The sequence below is a fragment of the Lepisosteus platostomus genome, chromosome 4 (assembly GCF_059453375.1).
Source record: "Lepisosteus platostomus isolate fLepPlt1 chromosome 4, fLepPlt1.hap1, whole genome shotgun sequence".
In the NCBI taxonomy this organism is placed as follows: Eukaryota; Metazoa; Chordata; class Actinopteri; order Semionotiformes; family Lepisosteidae; genus Lepisosteus; species Lepisosteus platostomus.
In genome coordinates, this window is record NC_142614.1 from 24013872 (window position 1) to 24034827 (window position 20956).

The 20956-nt window shown below is 36.2% G+C and overlaps 2 protein-coding genes and 2 non-coding genes across 5 annotated transcripts in view; 1 reads left to right on the top strand and 3 right to left on the bottom strand.

Moving 5' to 3' along the window:
- Positions 1–2049: 2049 nt before the first annotated feature.
- On the bottom strand, positions 2050–6373 carry rpl37 (ribosomal protein L37). Its single transcript, XM_088629116.1, has 4 exons — positions 6217–6373; positions 5264–5399; positions 4030–4114; positions 2050–2156 (listed from the first exon to the last, which is right to left on the bottom strand). The coding sequence occupies exons 1-4, from the start codon at positions 6217–6219 to the stop codon at positions 2087–2089; spliced, it is 294 nt and encodes a 97-aa protein (XP_088485242.1). The 5' UTR covers positions 6220–6373; the 3' UTR covers positions 2050–2086.
- On the bottom strand, positions 2858–2935 carry LOC148672994 (small nucleolar RNA SNORD72). The gene has a single exon (XR_015936243.1). It is a non-coding gene; the product is annotated as a small nucleolar RNA SNORD72 (small nucleolar RNA).
- On the bottom strand, positions 5487–5568 carry LOC148672995 (small nucleolar RNA SNORD72). Its single transcript, XR_015936244.1, has one exon. It is a non-coding gene; the product is annotated as a small nucleolar RNA SNORD72 (small nucleolar RNA).
- Positions 6374–14623: 8250 nt separating the features above from the next.
- st8sia5 (ST8 alpha-N-acetyl-neuraminide alpha-2,8-sialyltransferase 5) overlaps positions 14624–20956 on the top strand; it is a 31091-nt gene continuing 24758 nt past the window's right edge. Inside the window, exon 1 of one of the 2 annotated variants that reach the window (XM_088629118.1) lies at positions 14624–15449. In XM_088629118.1, coding sequence (XP_088485244.1) covers positions 15283–15449 — 167 coding nt within the window. In that variant the 5' untranslated portion in view covers positions 14624–15282. The remainder of the gene's footprint in view (positions 15450–20956) is intronic. The other variant, XM_088629117.1, reaches the window with a different exon arrangement.

Sequence of the window (20956 nt, forward strand, 5' to 3'; positions counted from 1 at the left end):
CAGAAGCTTTTGTGAAAAGATTAGCTTTAAGAGAAATTTGAAAACGCTGACTGTCGCAGTCTGATGGTTTAATCAATGAGCTCCACAGACATGGCGCTGGACCACTGTATGTTAAAGGTACAGAGAGAAAGATGATGTTGTATCTGAACTGCCACAGTGTTCAAGTTTTTGAATAAAAGGCAACTCAGAAATATGTCCCGGCCTGTTTAACAAGACGTGATAGCTACAGACTTTAAGCCTTTGTGACAGATGACAACGAGCTGCACTCCATGCAGGATCTGATGCTAACCCACCCTCTGCATTTTCTGTGATGTCACCTTTAAGGGTGACACCTTGCTCCTGCAATTCTGGGTGCATCTCCTACCTTATAAGAGTGCGACAGTGGTTTTATCAGGGTTCCCACTCATTTTTACCAACAAAGTTCCAAAACTTTTCATTGACTTTTTTTCTGCATAATTTACATCTCGCACATCCTGGGTCTTCATCTTTGTGGAGCCATATCTTGTATTTTTCATCTGCTAACCAGAGATCACTGAAAACACATTTTCTCATATTTGTGTTTGGATCAGTTAGGTAATATTGAAATTCACCTTTCTTCCAGTGAAAGACAAAATTTCCACCGTGTGGAAAAACATTTCTGTATATACGATTTCTGTAAATAAGATGGCTTTATATTTTTGGTTTTAATTGTTTAACTTTTAACTATAAAAATCCTGCGAGAGGGTCTGATGCAACACTATAATGCATAATGTTAGCAACAGCAACGCCACATCCTCTTTTTAAAAGTGTGCTAACTTGTGAACAAAATTATATGATACAGCCATGATCATATTGGGTCAATTTAAAAAAATCCTTGACTTTTCCAAAACTTATCATTTTTCAAAATTTTTCCAGGCGTGGAAAATAAAATGTCATTTTCCATAACGTATCCAGGATTTCCATGACCATGGGAACCCTATTTTTATGTACTTTCAGAAACAACTGGTGCAGAGCTGTTCAGGACTTCCCCTTCTTAATGAAAATTTCCAAACCACTAGCAATCTTCAAGTGTGACATTCATAGGTCTACCTGCAGCCAAAATAATCAGGTAGGTGAAGACTGATACAGTATTAAATCACACTTAGATGTAATTATTTGCAGAAATGTGTTTTATGTATGGGTAGATCATACTTTGCTCATGCAGAAGCTTTGAAAGCAAATTTTTGTCTCCCCTTCACCCATTTTTCTTTGCTTTTCATAAGAAAAATGGGTTAAAGATGGAAACTATTTTATAAGTATTAGTGAGGTCAGACCTTTATAAAATTTTAAAACCCTCATTACCAGTCCAGGAAATGTCTTTGTTCCTTCAAGAACAGAAACTACACAAAACATGAAGACATTTCCCTCCTCCAGCTTTAACTGCTAGTAGTTCCCAGAAACTCCTAGTTTTAAGAATGTTGTCGTCAGATTCACCATCACAGCCAAACAAGTCTTAACAACCAATTATGATGTACCTCCTAGCCTGAACCTTGGATGCGTTTCCTTTTGTGGTCCAGGATATGCTTCACTGATGATCTTGCAACAGCCAATTGCCTTAACAGTTTGAATACTCCCTCAGTTACAGGCTCAATCTGGCCCAAAACCAAATGCGTCACAAAATGCACCTGGGTTCTGCTGCTCTTTTTCCTTAAGGAATCTTCAATGCATCCAATAGAAAACCACATTTTTATCAATCCAATCAGAAGTAATAGACTTGAAATTTGTTGATTGGAAAGCTGAATTATTGTCTAATCGATGCCTTTGTATATCGTAATAATTCCTCACACTTGCAAAGCTTGTTTCTGGACACTCATCTCAGTGTCATTTTTGCCTACACCATGGCACAATATAGTAACCGTTATCAGAGAATCATTCATTGTTGCCTACTCCTTAAGGACATTCATAAAGAGGGCTATTTACAAATTCAAGATTTTCAAGATCTATAGCCGAATTTACTCATAATAGTTACTGATAATCATGAATCCCCATTGAGTTTCCCCTTTGTAACCAGAGAAGAAAAAAACAACACAATCACTTTTAAACAGCATATTTATTTTAAACAGTCTGTCTAACTGGAGCTGGAAGCTGCTACTGCAGCTCTTTTAGGTTTTGGGGTTGTTCCCTCGCGGAATCCGTTTCTGAAAGAAAACAGCACAGCATAATGTCACTACAAAGTTGGCACACATTAGCATCACTGCAAAAATCCTCAAGACCTTTAGTGTTCTATGACTTTCTCTTATGATGAAAACCTAATTTACTTTATTCCTCATATTTTGTAACTTCTAAGGGTATTGCTGCACTCTGCTCCTTGAGATGTACAGCAACACTTTAACCAAAATCCAGACATCAAGTTCCTTTCTAGAGGAAAACCTACTTTTTCAACCTTCAATTGTACGTATTCTCCTAGAAGAGAAACATGACTGTACACTGAATCAGAAACTAACCAACAAAAGATTTTTTACTATCATGAAGCAAATATCAAAACATAATGGAAGAGCTGAATTAACATGAAAGTATTTTTTTTTAAGTATTAACCTCAACAGTTACAACAGGGAATTAAGTATTACTAGATGTGAAATAATGGCTTTATGTATATATAGGGTTATAAGCTTATCCAGCAGTGCTTGAGATATTTCTTTGCAAGAAATCAGAAGTGCCACTTAGATGTGAAGAAAGGTGCTGCTCCAGTGTCTCAGAGAACCGTGTCACATTACAAAGTGACACCAGGTGGAGCAATGTGCATGTCCCCGGCCTTAAACCCAGTAGCCGACCGCTCTTAAAGACAAGAGCTGTGGCCAAGTCTCAACAAGCCAATGTGATTACACATGCAGACTATTACAGCTTACCTCAGTAAAAATTTGAAATCACAGTAAAGTCATTTGTTCAGACATTTATTTTTGGACATCATTGATAAGCTGTTTAGTACTGCAGCGGTCTTAAAAGTATTTTGTTTGCAAAAAAAAGTCATGGGACAGGTATGCACATGAAATGTCATCAGTATCATGTTCGTAAAAGAGTACTAGTATGTTTAGTACTAGTGCGATAAAAATGGTAAAATGTTACTCAACCACTTATAGCTTTTAAGCTACACGTCATAAAAAGTTTGCATCTGATTGGCAAAAGAACAGAAAAAGGGTCAAGATTCTACATGCATATCCATCATGCTTTAAAACTGACCCTTAAGTCTAAGTGAATGCATAAAATCTTGCAACTTCTAATTGTTACATTTCCTACATTAAATTGACTAAGGCATAAAACATGATGCCACCAAAAAGTAAAATCTATGCATTAAAATAGGCCAGTGATCAACAATCATCAGTGATGGAAATGAATGGCTGCTCTGCAATTCTGTATACTGACTTACATTTGTTTCATTCTTATCCTGCTCTTTTCTTGACAGCAGAAGCTTGACATCCAAGATGTCACAAACCTACAGCAAGCTCTTACTTTCTATCTACAGCATAATCACTTGTTATGCAAGATAAACTAATTTCTCACAAAATGAAACCTATGCAACTCCACAGGTCTTCTTAAATGTTTAGTTTGCAACTCACACTTAAGAAATTAAGTGATAAGCAAATTAGATGCCTTACCATCAACAAAGCCCTAGATGCCTCGATTAACAGTAACTGTCTGCTATTTTTCCAGTTTATCCATAGCTAGTATGGATATAGCTAGTATGGATAATATGAAAACACTACTGGATGTGAGAAGTATTTCTTTTAAACTGGACTTAAAAGCTAGATTTAGTATTTAAAATATCAGCTCCAGCAGATGATTGTCGTTTTAAACCATCTAGCAAAGTGCAGATTACAAGGCTACTTCTAACGGAACTACATTTACAAATTAACTACCATGTTAAATTTCCGTGTTAAAATTCCTGATAGCTACTCAGTTATTATGTGAACAATTAACATGACCCACTTAGACATTTTGCAGAACATGCTTCATCGGAACCACTCTGTGCTTGATGTCACCCTTGTTCTCATTTTAAAAGCAAACAATTCTCACCTGAACCTGCGGTATACAACCTTCAGATGCCTCATGCGTCCTGTTCCAGTGGTATTGCGCCTCTTGGCCTTGGCACTCCAGTTGTCTGCAAGATAGGAGGACATTTTCCAAAGGTCTTAATATCTACTCCTAACCCCATGAAACAATCTTTTCAAGATACAATGTAGGACAATGTGAAGACAATGTACTCCTTTCCAGCGTCCGTCTCTTCAAATGAGCTGTACAGCCAGCTTTGATTAAGGTGGCGTTCCCATCACCAGCAACCGACGAACTATCCTGTCAAATGGCAGTTGTGCAAAAGGGACAAAGAGAATCCAGAATGGTTTTACAGAGGCTGGATAACTGGTTCTCTTGCTAGACTCAAACAGGGTGATACATGAAAGATTACCGCTGATTTATGTCAAATTATTAATGTATTAAAAAAGAATCAGCCCTACAGATTTCCAACAGCTTAGAAGGGAATCTGGACTAGACTTCCCAAGTGGCTCACCAGGTATAGATGCTCAACCACCTGCAGTGTGAGCATTGTTTAGGTGGAATAGGGTAAAAAAAGCACTTAATGCTTTCATCTCAAGACTAGACTACTGCAAAGCTTTGCTAGCTGGATCACCTAAAAAAATATTTGAGGAACTATATGTCCAGAACTGTGCTGCATCAGTGCTGACCAAGCTTAGAAAAGACAAACATATTCCTTCGGTGCTGAAAAACCTGCAGTGTTTACCAGCCTCTTTACGGGATTGACTTTAAAATTATCTCGTTGATCTACCAGGCACTACACGAATGTGTCTCCTGTGCACCTTGAAAAGTTACTATCTCCACAGCTCCCAGTTCCCTCACTCTATTCTGCTGGCTCCAGGCTCCTGAACGTTCCAAAGACTACACGCTCAAGCATGCTGAGGGGGCCTGAGCCTTTTCAGTAGTAGCTGTATTACAAGTGCTTTACACTTCATGTTTAAAACACATCCTCTGCTGATGTTTTTAAACCTCGTCTCAGAACTTACTCGTTCTTAACGGCCGTCAATTTCGATCAGGTTTCTTTTAATTTCACGTTTGACATTTTTGTACATCACTGCCTTGAGAATGCTCTCGAGTGAAAGACGTATATTATACAACCATAAAACTGATTAACAGGAATGGGTTGGAAACATGCACTTCCAGCCATGTTCTTGCAATACAGGCTTTCCGGACAGAAATACCGCCCTTGCTTCTTGCCAATGGGGGCAAGCACACTTACACTTTCTCTTGCGCTTGGCTGGGTATCCACATTTTCCGCAAGTGGACTTCTGGAGGTGATAGGCCTTGGAGCCACACCGGCGACACAGTGTGTGCGTCTTGTTGCGACGCTTCCCGAATGACGATGTTCCCTTCGTCTACAAAGCAAAAAGCCAAATACAAAAAAAACCATGTCAGTTCCACTTGGGACTGTAGCATAAAAAATCACCTCCTGAAGAGTGAAGGTCTCGTCTCAGGTAAGACGTAGAATCAGTGTATTTTCATAAGTTCAGACATTTTTTTAAAAAAAAACATCACTGACAAGACACTTCGCGCTTCAATCAAGTTCTTTTTGTCAGAAAACGTTCCCCGAAGAAAATGTACAGAAGTGTTATTACACATCGCGACTGTTTCGTATATTGATTATCTGCACACTTTTCCGAAACATTTCCAAAGCACAATAATGCAGCTCACAATGAAATATTAGCCACTGGCATTACATTTTCAAAATATACACGAAATCAGTACTATTAAATGCCACCACAGTGTAATAACGTTTACATTCCACAACGTATTAAGTTTATGATTAAGATCTTTCATAATTAAGACATGCATCAAGGCCTACGGAGCCAACCCCATTGGAACTTTTTACATCACGCTACCACTTCACGTTTTCGCTTCATTTGTATGTGTATTATATAATAGATATAAATTGAGCGCTTTGGCAATGTAATTAAAATACATTCTAAACGGTTGCAATTTTGTTCGTTTTATTGAAAGCCAGTGAAAACACTATAAAAAACATGTTCAAGAAGAAAGGCTTAAAAATGTAAATTCGACATCATCCTACGAAATTTTACTTAAAAATGCATATATGCGTCTTACACTAGCACATTGTTACAATTTCAGAGACAAACAACAACCCAAATTCTCGATGTTATAAGATCCTTTATAAGGCAGCCGTGAAACACTCACCATCTTCCTCCAGAGGCTGACACGATAGAGACCGGAAAAGAGTCTGGTGTTCCACTAAATCAATTCCGTTTTCTTCCGGTGGAAACTCGGAACCACCTTTTTCAAGTCTGTTTTTTACTATTCGGTGCTATTAATGTTAGATATTTGTAAGAAAAGCGTTTGTTTAAAACTTTGCATAACGTACTTTTGATCTATATTAATTACACATTAAAGTCTATTTTTAATAGACACATGACCAAAACTATACCAACATTAAGAATTTAACAGCAGGTCAGGCTTTCTGAGCAGATATATACCCTTACGTCTTGCCAATGGGGAAAGCATACTTATCTTGCGCTTGGCTCCAAAGTTCACAGTTCCATGAAAGCAGACTTCGAAGAAATGAAACGAATTAAATGGGATATAATTAATATTGATTCTGTATAGAATGGATGTGAATAGTTTAATGGGATTTGAAGTACTGAACAAACTTATCCAAAAAAGTAAATCAAGATAAAAATGGTATCCCAACAGGTTCCATAGTTCACTTAATAAAATAAAGCACTTTATAAAATGATTAGGAAACAGCAAATTTATTTAAAAGAAGTACTATGAATTGCAAGCACTGATAAAAAGGACATATTAGAAATGTTAAGAGTGACCACAATAGAGAAAACAGATTGAGGAAATTAATGTGCTAAATTGACTTGATGAAGGACATGATCTTGTTTCATCTTGAACAGAGAAAACTACGAGGGGACCTAATACAAGGAGTCCAAAATCCTCAAAGACATAACATAGCAGTGCCAAACCAAGACACAACTGAAGACAAGTCCCAGCAGACTTCTTCTGCATGACCAGCGAAACATGAAAAAGAAGTTCACAAGTGGAAAGAAAAGTGGAAGTGCTTTTACAACTGAAAACAGGAGGTACTTCTTCACCCTAAAGTTTGTGGGAGTATGGAACAAGTTACCTAGCTGATGCCCTAGTTTCTTTCAAGGAAGTGCTGGATTTTAACATCTAAAAGGACTAGATGGGTCAAATGGTCTCCTCTCATTTGTAACTGTTCTATATGCAAGTGAAATTAATATACAGTAAAGTTCCTCCAGATGGCAGTGTCCATTGCTAAAAGATAGCTGGCTACAATTCCCTCTAAGACAATTTCTAAGCCAGCACCTTCTCTTTTGTACATACACCAACATTAACATCCGCTAAATCACATTATTCAAGATTACCTCAGAGCTTATGTACTTTGTTTCTTTGTAATAAATAAACTTTGTGTCAGATATAAAATTAATTAATCCATATTTCCAGCACTGACCATTGTTCAACACATAATAGCTGGAGGTCAGCCACGTCTTCCCTCAGGTCCTGTTGCTAGTGTCTGTACAGATCTAGTTAATTCTGTTTTTTGTCCTTCTACAAGCCCTTTAGCACCAGTTGCCCTTCTGGAGACCTTTTATGAGGCATCAAAAAGGAAATGCTTTCTGAGGCATGGAGCACAGAATATGTAATGTAATGCCCCAGTTCTAGCTTAACTAGGGCACTGTCAAGCTTATTGTATCTTCTCTAGAACTGCTTATTAAGCACCATGTCCAATCATCCATCCATCATTGTTGGTAAGACACCTTTCCTGGTGAGGGTTGCAGCATGCCAGATGCAGGGTTGATGCGGGGTCCAAGGCAGAATTAAATGCACATGGGACCCTAGTCACAGGACCCTAACTCAGGAACAGTTAAGCATGGCCAATCGATCTTAGCCAGCTTGTGTGTGGGAGGTGGACTGAACCTGGGCACCTGGAGAATACACCAGCTCCACACAGACAGTTTCCCGTTGTCAGAATTGAACCAAGGGCCATGGATCTGCAAAGTATCACTCCTGAGTGCAATGACAACTGTGTGGCCCAATACCAATACAGGAGTAAGAATAAATTGCTTCCTAATAAAGTGCTTTCACACATTGTATACATATTTCTTTAAATACACAATTATACATCAGCCAACTTAATAATAAAATTGTTGAAATATGCATGGCTGCCTAGAAAATTAAGAGAAAGATTATAGAGTAATATATATATACTGTATATGAGTGTATTTTTAAAAAGACTGCTCCTTCATACCATAATATTGTACTGTGAGTTGATTAGACAAGGTTGATTTCCAAAAAATACTTTTATTCAGAAATAAACCAACAATCCTCACATACAGTACCTCTAGAATTTGCTCATTCTTTCAGCTTTTAAAGCTGCAGCAAAGTCTTCTCATTTGCATGCAATATTTTTGTGGACCCTTTAATTTTCCTTTCCCTTCCCCCAAACAGGTCCCCTTAGCCCAGTTAGTTAACCTGCAAAAACAATGCACATACCTGTATAAGTTGTTTAAAACAGTAACTCAAAATACAAGCCCTTTGCACATAATTGTATTGCAGACAATTCAGAACTTGGCATCTAACAGTCTGAAATTCTTACAAACTTTCAGTCTCAGAAAACTTTAAGCCATTTCACTGAAGCAGCCAAGGTCACAATTCATGTCATGGCTGCCACTTTGCTCCAATGTGTATTTACTTTCACTGGCACTGCTTTTGTACATGGCTTGTGTTTTAATGCACAAAGTCAGTAGGACTAGATTGAATACAAGCTTGTAGCAAACCTCTTTGCCAAATGAGTCACTGAGGTTCAGCACAAAGAGAAGCATAGCACAGCCCTGCAGAGATATAGAGGTGTTGCTCTTTTATGTAAGAAGACAACATCTCCAGTATAACCCTCAAAGGTCCCATTTTGAGACATGAATAACAGATTCACTGAGAACACAAATGTGAATTCGTACAAATACACCCTGTGTATCTTCATATGAAATCCTTTTTTTATTTTTTTATTTTTTATTGAAACATGTGCATAGTATCACATAAACAGGTATCCGGAGTGGAGACATATCATTTTGTTATGATTTTGGTTTGGAAAAAATAAAGTTTTTTTATTTATCCAAATACTGACAGAATTAGTCATAATAATGTATGAATAAGTATGAAAGTAATAAGCCCTAAACTTACATTTTAAGCGATATGCTTATATCAGTTTAGAATATTTTGCCTCCCTTCTTGTTTCCAGAGAGCTGCAGCTTTTACATTAAATATATCTTGTGGGCAAAGTGATGAAGCAGTAGTGAAAGGACCTGAGAGCAGAGGTTATAATCAGTGATTGGATTAATGAAAGCATGTGTAGATTTAGTAATGAGAAGGGACTTTGTATTTTTCTTGCATGCGGTATATAAAAATATCATCATTATGTTTTCTAAAGGTAAACCGTTCTTTATATACCAATACAATTTTTAGACAGAAGAAGAATTGTACATACAGTTGCAAGAATATGTAAGGTTCAAATGGCTAATTATGCTATTATATACTGTATACATACATTCATTTAAAGCTATCTTTATTGATTTATAAAACATATTTGTAAACTAAATTAAACACTGATTTATAACCTCAAATTTGAGCACAGCAAACGGAAAGAGGCGGAAACAGAAGGGTTGTTTCTCCTAAAGAAAAAGAGTATAGTAGCAATAAACCTTTTAGAAATATCATTGTCAGGAACATTCTACCCCCGGAGAGAGTTAATGTGCAAAGAAACAGACACATGATCTGCCTTTAGTAAAGACTATGAAGCAGCCTTGGCTTAATAAGGTTTACTGTACATATTGGATACTCCGGTTAAAAGAAGCTAGTTTTATCTCCTATGAAAAACATGATGCTTGTGAAAAGAGAAAGTAAGAAAAGTAAAAAGGCATGTTATCATTTTTTTTTCTAACTGCAGATTGAAAGTTTGAATTGCATAAAATTATAGAATAGATGTTTCATACATAAATATTGTATTGGATATTCTGTAATGAAGTCAAGCATGATTTAAATGTTATGTAGCCTAAATTTTGTTGTACCGTTTAGTACAAATGTTTGAAATAAATGGAGACACACATGCATGTTTGTGTGGTGGGGATACAGTAATTTACAGTGCCAGTTTACACTGCTACAAATTCTGAATAGTTCAGACTCAAATGTCAAGTTAATTTGCACTCCTGTTAATGTAATGTGAAACATGCATTTTTGTATTCTTCTGATTGCATTTAAGATTGATTTTTGGCCACTGTTAGAAATGCACAAGTTGTCTGCTGTGAGAATGCATCATGTGGCTCAAAAATTCCTGTAATAATTACAAGTAGGGGCATCACCTGAATTTGTTTAAGATGATTATGTTTAAGCTGTGCCAATTGTAAAAAGACCATGAACAGGCATGCTCATTCAGAGAGTTCACACTGGTTTAAATATATTCAGGGCTGGCCCTTGGCTTAGGAGAACAAGGCAACTGCCTGGGGCCCCACAGACACCAGGGGCCACTTGAACGTGCAACAGAACAGTTTTTTTTCATCAGCACATTCACAAACTGGAGCGAAAATATCCCCTCCAGTGGCTCTTTCTGTTGCCGCTGTGCTAATCTAGGCTGTAAAATACAGTTATAAATGATAATATTATTGTGAATGTACTGTAGTGGTTTATTTCACCGTCTTCTTCTCTGTAAACTGACAATCAGTGTGATTTCAGCTGCTGCTACACCAAATGCTGTTTGTTAAATTTCAGAAAGTAGAAAATCTTATGATTAGTTTAATTACTCTTTCTTTGCATCTAACGTGTAATGAAACATTACTAGTGACCTTTTCCTAGTGTTGCAAACTACAGAATGTTGTTATAGTCTTGAATTAAAATCAGGTCGTTGCAACTGGTAAACGCACATTGTCCTGCAAAAGGATGTGCCTATCCAGCACTGAGAAAAGAAGAGCAGGATAAGTGATGTCAAAACTGAGGCATGCCAAATCAAGTCATTGTAATAATGTTTTTGTATTGCATTTGGTTTTAAGTCGATCAGATCCATGTAAGTAGTGAACAGTAAACAAGCCACATTTTCTAGCTCGACATGTAGAAATACTGAGGTGTTTTACTAGAAAGTTAACAGATTTATGTTTCACGTTATTACTTTTAATATTAAAAGGCATCATGTTTGTAAAATGTGTGCTTTTTCTTCTTGTTTGTAAGTTATTTATTATATGTTCTCCAAAGGAGGTTAATATTAGTTTTCTAGTTATGTGATTCATTTATTTAATTATTCTACAGTGCATAGTAAAATAAGGTTGGGGTGGGAGCTGATAGTAGTGAATAGTAGTGAATGCGCAAATTGCAATGTGGAGGGTCAACATTTTCAAGATCTTGCACAGGGCCCCCAAAAAGCTGGGGCTGGCCCTGATTACATATAAACAGAAATTAATAAAACTAATGTGCTTGTGAGAATGTGTCATTTATTTTTTTTTTTAAATACTATAGTACAGTTATATAGTACTGAAAACTAAGGCAGTAAAATGAATGTCTTCCTTAATTTGAGAAAGGTTTTTATATTAGAGTAATTCATTTGTCCATCAGGGGTTCTGCTTCTAACACAATGTGTATTACATTTTTACTTAGATAGACCAAGATAAATGAAGCGTTTCTGAACCTTTGGCACATCTGCCAATCTCAATTTCAGACCCACAATTTTGTGATTTTACATTTCATAAAGTATAAATGCAAAAACATTTGGCACAAAGAAAGTTTCAGAAATGTATCAGGCAATACATTTTCTGTTGGCGATCAGTGAATATGCTGAAGTTTCGATTTGACTCTGGCCAAAGGATAATAAAAGAATTGTTGATTGTAGGTGTAGGTGGTTGTAAGACACCAAGCATGCGCTCCAACTTTTTAATAATTTCCAGTTTCAGGGCACCGAATGCTACATTTTTACCATGGACATCACATATCTTTACACCGTCATTCCCCATAATGACGGCCTTACAGCCCTCAAGCACACGCTGGACAAACGCACAATGCTTGATCCACCCACCCACACCCTGGTACGCCTTGCAGAATTGGTCCTCACACTGAACGCATTCACTTTCAATAATCCTTTTTACCAACAGGTGAGTGGAGTTGCCATGGGCACCAGAATGGGACCCAGCTATGCCAATATTTTTGTCAGCTGGGTAGAAGAACGCTTCTTCGCTTCCTACACTGGCTATGTCCCTGACCTCTACAAGCGTTATATTGATGACTGCGTCGGTGCCACCACATGCTCCAACAATCAGCTTGAGTGCTTCCTGCACCATTTCACCAACTTCCACCTGTCCCTCAAATATACGGTTAACATATCTTCCACTGCTCTTCCGTTTCTAGACATCAACTTCTCCATCAGCTACCCCCGTCTCTCCACTTCGGTTTATTACAAACCCACGGCTATCTCATGTATAGGTTATTTCACCCCAAACACACTAAAACCTCTCTCCCTTTTTCACAGTTCCTTCGGCTACGACGATTATGCAGCGATGACATCGACTTCGAGAACCAAGCCCTCAAAATGTACTCCTTTTTCATCAACAGAGGATACCCCAGCAGAGTTATTGACAGGGCCCTTGCCCGAGCCAAAAACACCCCTCGGACCATCAACCCAATCAGGAACTCCCGCCGTAACAACCGCATTCCTTTGGTGCTTCCCTACCACCCTAACACACTTCCTATCCCTAGGACTATTAACGACAGCTTTTCCATCCTACAGGATGATCCCTCCATTGGGGCCCTCTTTTGTGACCGCCCCATCATCTCATATCGCCAAGCACCTAATCTGCGCAACCTTCTAGTTCACAGCTCCCTTGACCGCCCTCAGTAACCATCCACACCAGGCACTTTCCCTTGCAACAGAGCTCGCTGTATCACCTGCAAATATACATCCAACACCACACTCATTCAACCTAGGATATTTTGATCGATGCATGTTATTATAAGTCATTTTTCTGAAAACATAATAAAATGGCAATAACATACAGTAGCAAATTAACTAATACATTACTAGATGTAAACATATTAAGCAATAATTTATATAGTTCAGGTGGGTAACTGCTTTAGCATGTGTAGACTGCAAAGGAACAAGTAATAGGTCTATTCCATGCTGAAAAGAGAAGAAAGAAAACAAAATGTTTCAGCCGTGGAGCCTTCTTCAGGGTTTTATTTCTTCTCTTTTCAGCATGGAATAAATCTATTACTTGTTCCTAATAAATTATATATACTGTACAATGTAGCTAGTTTAAAAAAATGTTGTGTCTCACATAGTCTCACATAAAGATCAATGAAAATAAGTGAATTTATACCTTTTATATGCACCCTTTCAAGTCTTTCAAATAACTGTTGCTAAAATGTTCCTTTCACGTTTTATACTGTATGCATGTCCATATCAGAAAATATACAATGCAGTACAAATCAGCTTTGCAATATTAGAAAGACAATTTTGGACTCACTGAAAAATAAACACCTTTAATTTCATTAAATGCTAAGAACTCAAATAATATCTTAGGGATGAAGGGATTTAAAAAGATTTTAAAATAGAAGATTTGACAGATGAACGAGGTGCCTGCTACACTTCGGCACACCTGATAAAAATATGAATCACCATGAAGCTTTTATAATTTATTCATATTCATAGTCATTGAATATAAAAATGTAGTATAAAAATAAGAATGTAAAAATAAAAATAAGAATCCCAAAATGAAGAATTCAGAGTAAAGAAGAAGAATGTCTCTTCACAGGAGCTGGTTAATTCTGCCAATGAAACAGAAGATACTGTAGATTCAAGATGCATAGCTTGGACGGCTTTACAATTGCCATCTGTGTAAATGTTACAGAGGTAATAAAACAAGCAAACATGCTACAAAGTTGTGTCATTGAAAAGCTGCAAATAAATACACATACAGAGCTTTACAGCATGTAACAAATGGAGAACAGGAAAAAAGGGCAAAATTAAATTGGACATTCAAGGATGTACAAAGAGGCCAAAATGTTCATCATCTGCAAAACGACATTAGATTAACCAAAATAGGACAATTCCTTGTACCCCTGGAGATTGGACAAAGTACTTTAGTCTGAAAATAGAATACTTATTGAACTCAATAACACTGTGAATTGGGAATAATGAGATGTGACATTGATGCTTTAAAAAGCTGTTGTATATTACCAAAGCCTTTTTTGGTTCAAGGTTTTTGGGAATATCTTAACTGTCTTCCTGAGTTTGTAGGGCATCTATTCCTGATTCTGTTGTCACACCTTTCTCACTTGGTGAGGGCAGCGTTATAATTTTGTTTTCGTAAGAAATTGTTAAATATTTCATATTTCACAAGGTAATTTGTTTTTAGCTTTTGTAATTTCATCTGAAAAAAAATTATTTAACAAAATCAAAAATTAAATACATTGAAAAGAATAGCGATTACTTATTGTTGCCTATATACAGTACAGTATATACTGTATGTATTGTGTGCAGTAAATCAGTATGCAGGCGGAGCTACCAGCTGTCCTTGAACGGATGCAATTGTGACCTTGTTTTCACCGATGACTTGAGGAGCAGGCTAAATGAACTGTGCTGTCTTCAAAAACACTCATCCTATCCAAAACTATCGTCATTCCTATCTTACTACAGAGAGCTAATAGTTATGTTCGTGTAAATGTACAATGAAATGCGGTAAAAAGGCGCTTGCTTATTAGATGCAACCCACACGGTCTTCTTTGACTCGCAATAGTGAATCCCAGTCACGTCTGGAAGCCAATACCTTCTGTTTGGATCACTGAACAAAATTGGAACTGGCTGCGTTCCTCTCGCAGACTGCTGGGAGAAGCTGTAATGCAGTGATCGAGCCGAGGTTCTCCTTTGCATTTGCCTACCTACCAGACATCATTTGACAGTGTACAAGATGAGTGGGGCTTTATTTGAGAACCTAATGTAACGAGATTTCAATTTCTTTGGTTTGCTGTCTCAATGGGGACGGATTTTTTTGGTCTCACTACGAGCGCTTCGGAAGATATACATAGAAAACAGCAATAATTGCTTATTGTGGCCAGTAAGCACATTTGCTGTTGACGTACAGTATAGTGAAGTTAAGGCAATGCCGTCCTGAACGCTACACTGGGCAAATATGAGTGACCAAGTCTGATTGTGTCGCGTTTGGGTCACATAAAATAGACGCTTATTTTATGGTTGTTATCTTAAATCACTGGATTCCAGAGGAAACAATGGGATACTCGGACCCTTCCGGGAGAGATTTGCTAGGAAACAGATCGCTTTGTTTTATTTTTATTTGTGCATTTGGACTGGTTACTTTATTACAACAGATCATTTATGGGAAAAACTACTTAAAGAGGTACGTTGAGCCTATCCTTTTTTAAAAGTTAGCCAGGTTTGATCGAAATGACGCGAAAAAAGACATCCCGAAACGATATTAAACTTTATTTTGGGGGGAGAATTAAATTTCAAATTACAATGTGTATCAGTGTATTCTTAAACATCCACAGTATTAAGGTTAGATAATAATAAACATATGTATACATTTGTTTTACATGGACTGGTTTAAATCCGTCTTTGAACATATAATTGGTTAAACACATGTATTATTATTAAAATAAATATATTTGGTATAAAAAATATTGTAGAAAATAGAATACTAATTAGTAAGTATATAGGTTTACACAGGATATGATATCCTGTGATCTACAGTATCATAACGTTTATTCCTTTGATTTCTTTGATTTTTTTTAATACAGTGTGCGATTACAGTTTATGTAATTTCATTTAAGATTGGGTAGCCATAAGTAAAAGAAAAATATTTTCGATTTTGGGTTTTATATTAATTTAAGTTAGAAACATCAGCAGTCGAATTAATAAAATAAAAAGGAGTTAAAATAAAAATCTTATTCTTGAATTCTTCTTGTTATCAGTGACACATGTGTGCCATTTGGCTAATATAGTGTATAGTAAAGATGGTTTATGCATCAAGGAGTTTACCAAGATATTCCTTGAAAGAAAGCGGAAAAGCATGTCTATAACGGATTATTTTCCGTTTGGACACCCTAATTTGTATCAGATGAGCAGAGGTTAATTTCCTCTGGTTTATTTCAATGATTATTTTATTTTTGTTATTTGTGGTATTTTAAATCGCTTGAACAGTAGCACGTATTTATAAATGAAGCATTGATACACTGAGCCCTTGGAATGTTGGTAATTTTCTTTCATTGTTATTTAAAAATTGGCTAGGGAGTTTTAATAATACAGGAAAATTTCTGTTAATATTTTGTGATTCACACAAAATTATGTACTATGTTGTTACTGCCTTCCATGTCATATGATAGGTTGAAATGAAAAAATGTCAGTCTTATAGTCCTAGCCATGGATTCTTTTTATACTTTTCATATAAATATGAGTGCCGGCTATTTGTCTCATTGTTGAAAATTGTTATTATGAAAACATTTAGGCATTCTTCCTCCTTTTTTCAGATGATTAAAACTTGCTCATTTGGTAACTAAAAGGTTCAGTTAAAAAAGAGTCCTGCAATTCTTCAACATACTTTGGATGGTGGGAGAAAGGTTAGAAAAGTAAGACATACCGTAGGTCAGGGTTGGTCAACACTAGATCTATAGGCGCTATCTAGCAGGGGTTACGTGTCAAACTTATAACACATTTGTAAGGACTTGGAACAAATGGATGTTTTGTAAATACATTGGTTCTAGTAAGTCAAACGTAATCATTGTGATCACAATAGTGTGATTACATCTCTAAACTACCTAACAAATCACCTGGTTAAGTGGTTAAAATAAAAGTGTTTCAAGTACAGTATATGGAAATTGAAGATTAGAAGATTAAAGTTAGACTAACCTACAGTATAAAGATGGCTAGATTATGGCTTTCCAGGAATAGGGTTGACCATTCCTGGCATTGACACTACTCAGTTTTCTATCCTGAACTTTAACACTAACAATCAGCACATTTATTTTACCACAAGTCTCTCAAGGACACAATTTCTAATTCCTTTTGGGCTTTGATCTACTGTACAGGAACTGCAGAGTTAATGCTTCAAATTACATAATTTCAGCAGGGATTTCTTAATATAAAGGAGACAATTTATTATGAAGGTGTTACTTTTTTCCGGTAGGTTTGTGGTAATAGGCTCAAGTTTTTTCTTTTGAGATTGTGGAGTAAATAGTCATCCTCATTGACTGCTTTCTGCACAGGACCTCATTCTGTAAGACAATGGTCATGAATGTTTATAGTGATTTACCATCCATTAGACTAGTGAATATTCTGTTCACAGAATAAAAAGTATTTTTGTGGTTTGTGGGATGATAATCTGATAGAAATTTGACTTTGTTTACTGAACAATGAATTGCCTTGTTTTCATATTAACTGTTTCTATTGTCACAGATGCTAATAAGAGAATGTTCTCTCAGACAACTGTAGATTATAGTATTTGTCTTTCACAGTTTTAATGTTGAGTGGATATCTTATTGATTCTCATAAGCTCCTTGTAGGCTTGCTTTGTAGGACAAATTATGTTGAAGATATCTCTTAGAGTATGTGTGTTGTCATTATACTGTATTTTAAAAGTGTGTGTCAAAGAACAGCTTGAAATCTTCATTAAATAAAGGTTATACTGCATAGTGGTTTTTTTTCTTTCAAAAAGGCCCTGATAGTACAGTATTAATTTAATTGGTGACTCTAACAATGTAGGAAGGGAATCAATCTGTGTTTATGGGATGCATTTCTCAGTATAATATTTACTGGGCTTCATTCCATTTTGAGATACTTAGCCTTTTGAAATAGGTGCACAGTGTGTGCATTTGTATGTTTAAGAAGGAAACTGCAGCTTAAAATTAATTTACAAATGAACAAATCATTTGCCACATTAAGCCACCGAGGAAGATATGTTTGTTTGAGCTAATTAGGAAGCTTTTGCTTAGAACATGTAATGCAGGCTTTTCTACTCATTTTGTCTCCTCTTTAAGAGGTGATGGCACTACAGAGCCCCACTTAAACAGCCAGTTATATATTGGTAGCAAAGGTGGATATACTGTATCATTTTCCACAGAAAGCTGACAAGGGCATCTCAATAACATCTCTTTGATGTACAAGTCGATGTTTAGTAAGGAACTGAACACATAACTGCCAATGTCACAAATTCAGTCAATGAGATTCAGGGGTGAGATAATGAACTGTAGGTCTTTGAATAGTGATATACCTTAGAATGTTTTTATGAGAATGAAAACTATAATCTGTTTCTCACACGTACTGTACTGTATTATTCTTAAGTGCTTGCTTAATGTTAGATTTCTCTGTAAATCTAATATTCTCCCAGGGGGGTTAGGCAGCAACTGTGATTTCTACGACCTTGACTCAGTTTGTTAAGTGGTACAACAGGGAAGAATATTGCACTGGTTAGAAGAATTGGCTTCTCTGGCTCTTAACAACCTGCAGGTCTATTCATTTTACTGTATGTATGAAAGTGTTTAAATTAAAAGAACCATTCAAGAAGAAAGACAGTTTGCTGTTTATTATATGTACTTAAGTGCTGTATCATGTTTTAAAATGTTATCTAATTGAACAAGAACAAATGCCAAGAATCATTTGAAATTACAGATAATTTTATTTTTTTGGCAGCTGCATCACAACTGTTATCTGTGTCTGTCTCTGTGTCTCTGTCTTTCTCTCTTGTAGCAAGTGCCAGACTCAATTTTTTCATATATGCAAATTGACTTTATAATAGATGTGTTTTATTGGAATAAACCAAACAAGAGCTTTGGCTAGTATAGAAAAACCATGTGTAGGCATGTTTTCTGTGTTCTCTTATCAATCTTCTCTGCTCAACGGAGTCTACCATTAGATTGTATTATCTAAAACTATATGTTCAAGGTACATTTGAAACATGAATAAAAAAATGACTTTGACCACCATAGATCTGCTTTCTCATAATGCCACTAATATTATTATTTAACATGTTTATGAAATGGTGGCATGGTGGCACACTGTTTAGCATTGCTGGCTAGCAGCACTGGGGCCCTGGGTTCAATTCTAAATCTGGGGGTGCTATCTTTGCAGACTTTGTATGTTCTCCCTTTGTTGATAAACTGCTAGGCTAATTTGCTTCTGGGAAAATTGGCCCAAGGAGTGAGTGTGTGCATGTCTCTGCCTTATGGTGGTCTGGTGGCCCATCCAGAGTGTATCCTGCCTTGTGCCAGTTGCATGCTGGGATGGGCTCAAGAAATTGTTAGAAAATGGATGAATGGATGTTTACGAAATTTAAGATGTAGAAAGATTAGTATTCATCTTACTTCTGCATATGTATGAGCTTCAGAATACATATTTGTTAGTCTTTGTTGTATTTGTTTAAAATGAAATCTTTTGTACTTTCAGTGCATTAAAATGCAAAATATACTCCAACCATGCAGAAATTTGTCCTTTTCTCTGGACAAATAACTTCTAATGATATCTATGTGTTTGCAATAAACACGTTAACCATGAATTAAATTCATCTGTAGGTGGTAATTTGGTAAAGTCAGCATGAACTCAAGCTCCTGGATTGCCTGGATATTGAAGTGTTCCAGATTTGAAAATTGATTTGTTCAAATTAAAGTGTAGTTTCTGCAGTGTGGAGTGATTGTCACATTAACCATCATTCAGTTTAATTTCGAAAAATACAAAACATGGTGAAGAAGGCTCCATGGCCGAAACGTTGTGTTCTCTTTCTTCTTTTTTTCAGCATGGAATAAACCTATTACTTGTTCCTTTGTATTATAAACAGTGTTTTATTCAAATATGATAAAAGTATTGCTCATAGAAAAATATATATAAACAATTATCAATATATGCAATATTTAACCAATACAGGTTGAGGAGAGAGAGGCAAATATGCTCATTTTATGTTCTATATTGAAATAATAAAGATCTATCCATTGAATGCTTAATTGTTGTTTATTATTATAAAATATGTCTGTTGGAAAATGTTAGAATAATCAAAATTTACTGAAGAAACATTAAAATGTCAGAGTCCAATTGTTGGTGAAAGAAGAGCTGTTTATTTGTATGCATACGGGAGATCAGCCTGCAAAAGCTAATCTCTCTGAAAGACGTTACCCAGCGCTTTTTATACACAGTAACAGAGAAGCTTCCTACCTTTAACATAGATTACCTAATCCCTAAAACGAACCATTAGTTTTTTAGTCAAGCTTGGGTAGCGGAAAACAACTTCTTGTTAAAACTTTCATTATTGCTTACATTCGCAAAACAAGACATTCGACTTCCCTTTTTACTACATTTAAGACATGAGCTGTACTTTTCCACTGACCTATAGATGCCCCCTGGTACTGTATGTTTCCTCTTGCCAGGGTTATAAGCAGTTAGGAAGCTAAAAGACAAGCAGTTTGTTAGCTTTTATAACATTTATAACATTCTTTCAGTAGCAAGGTACAAATCAATAAGCAAGTTGCCAACATACCTTTTGGCATTTATGCCTGTCTCAAAAAACATATTTTTCTTAAAATGGTTTATATTAGAGTCAAAAGCAATGTATTATCTATAGATATTTAGAAGGATAAGCAATTAATTTATTATATACCTATAGTTTTCATTTTTGTATTCTGAAAAATTTATGAAAAGTCCATACAATTGAAAAATTAGAGAATCTTCCCTGGTGAAGATGATGAGATCAAAACCTCCAACTGTGAGTATCTGTTTCATCTTCTGCTCTTCAATCTGTCACATTTCAGCTACCAAGTAGTTAGTTTCAGAACTCAGAATTTAATTTAGCTGAAATGTAACCAAGTGGACAGCAGAAAGACACAGTGGAAAAGTTTGATACATTTTCGTCTTCAGTTGTGTCTG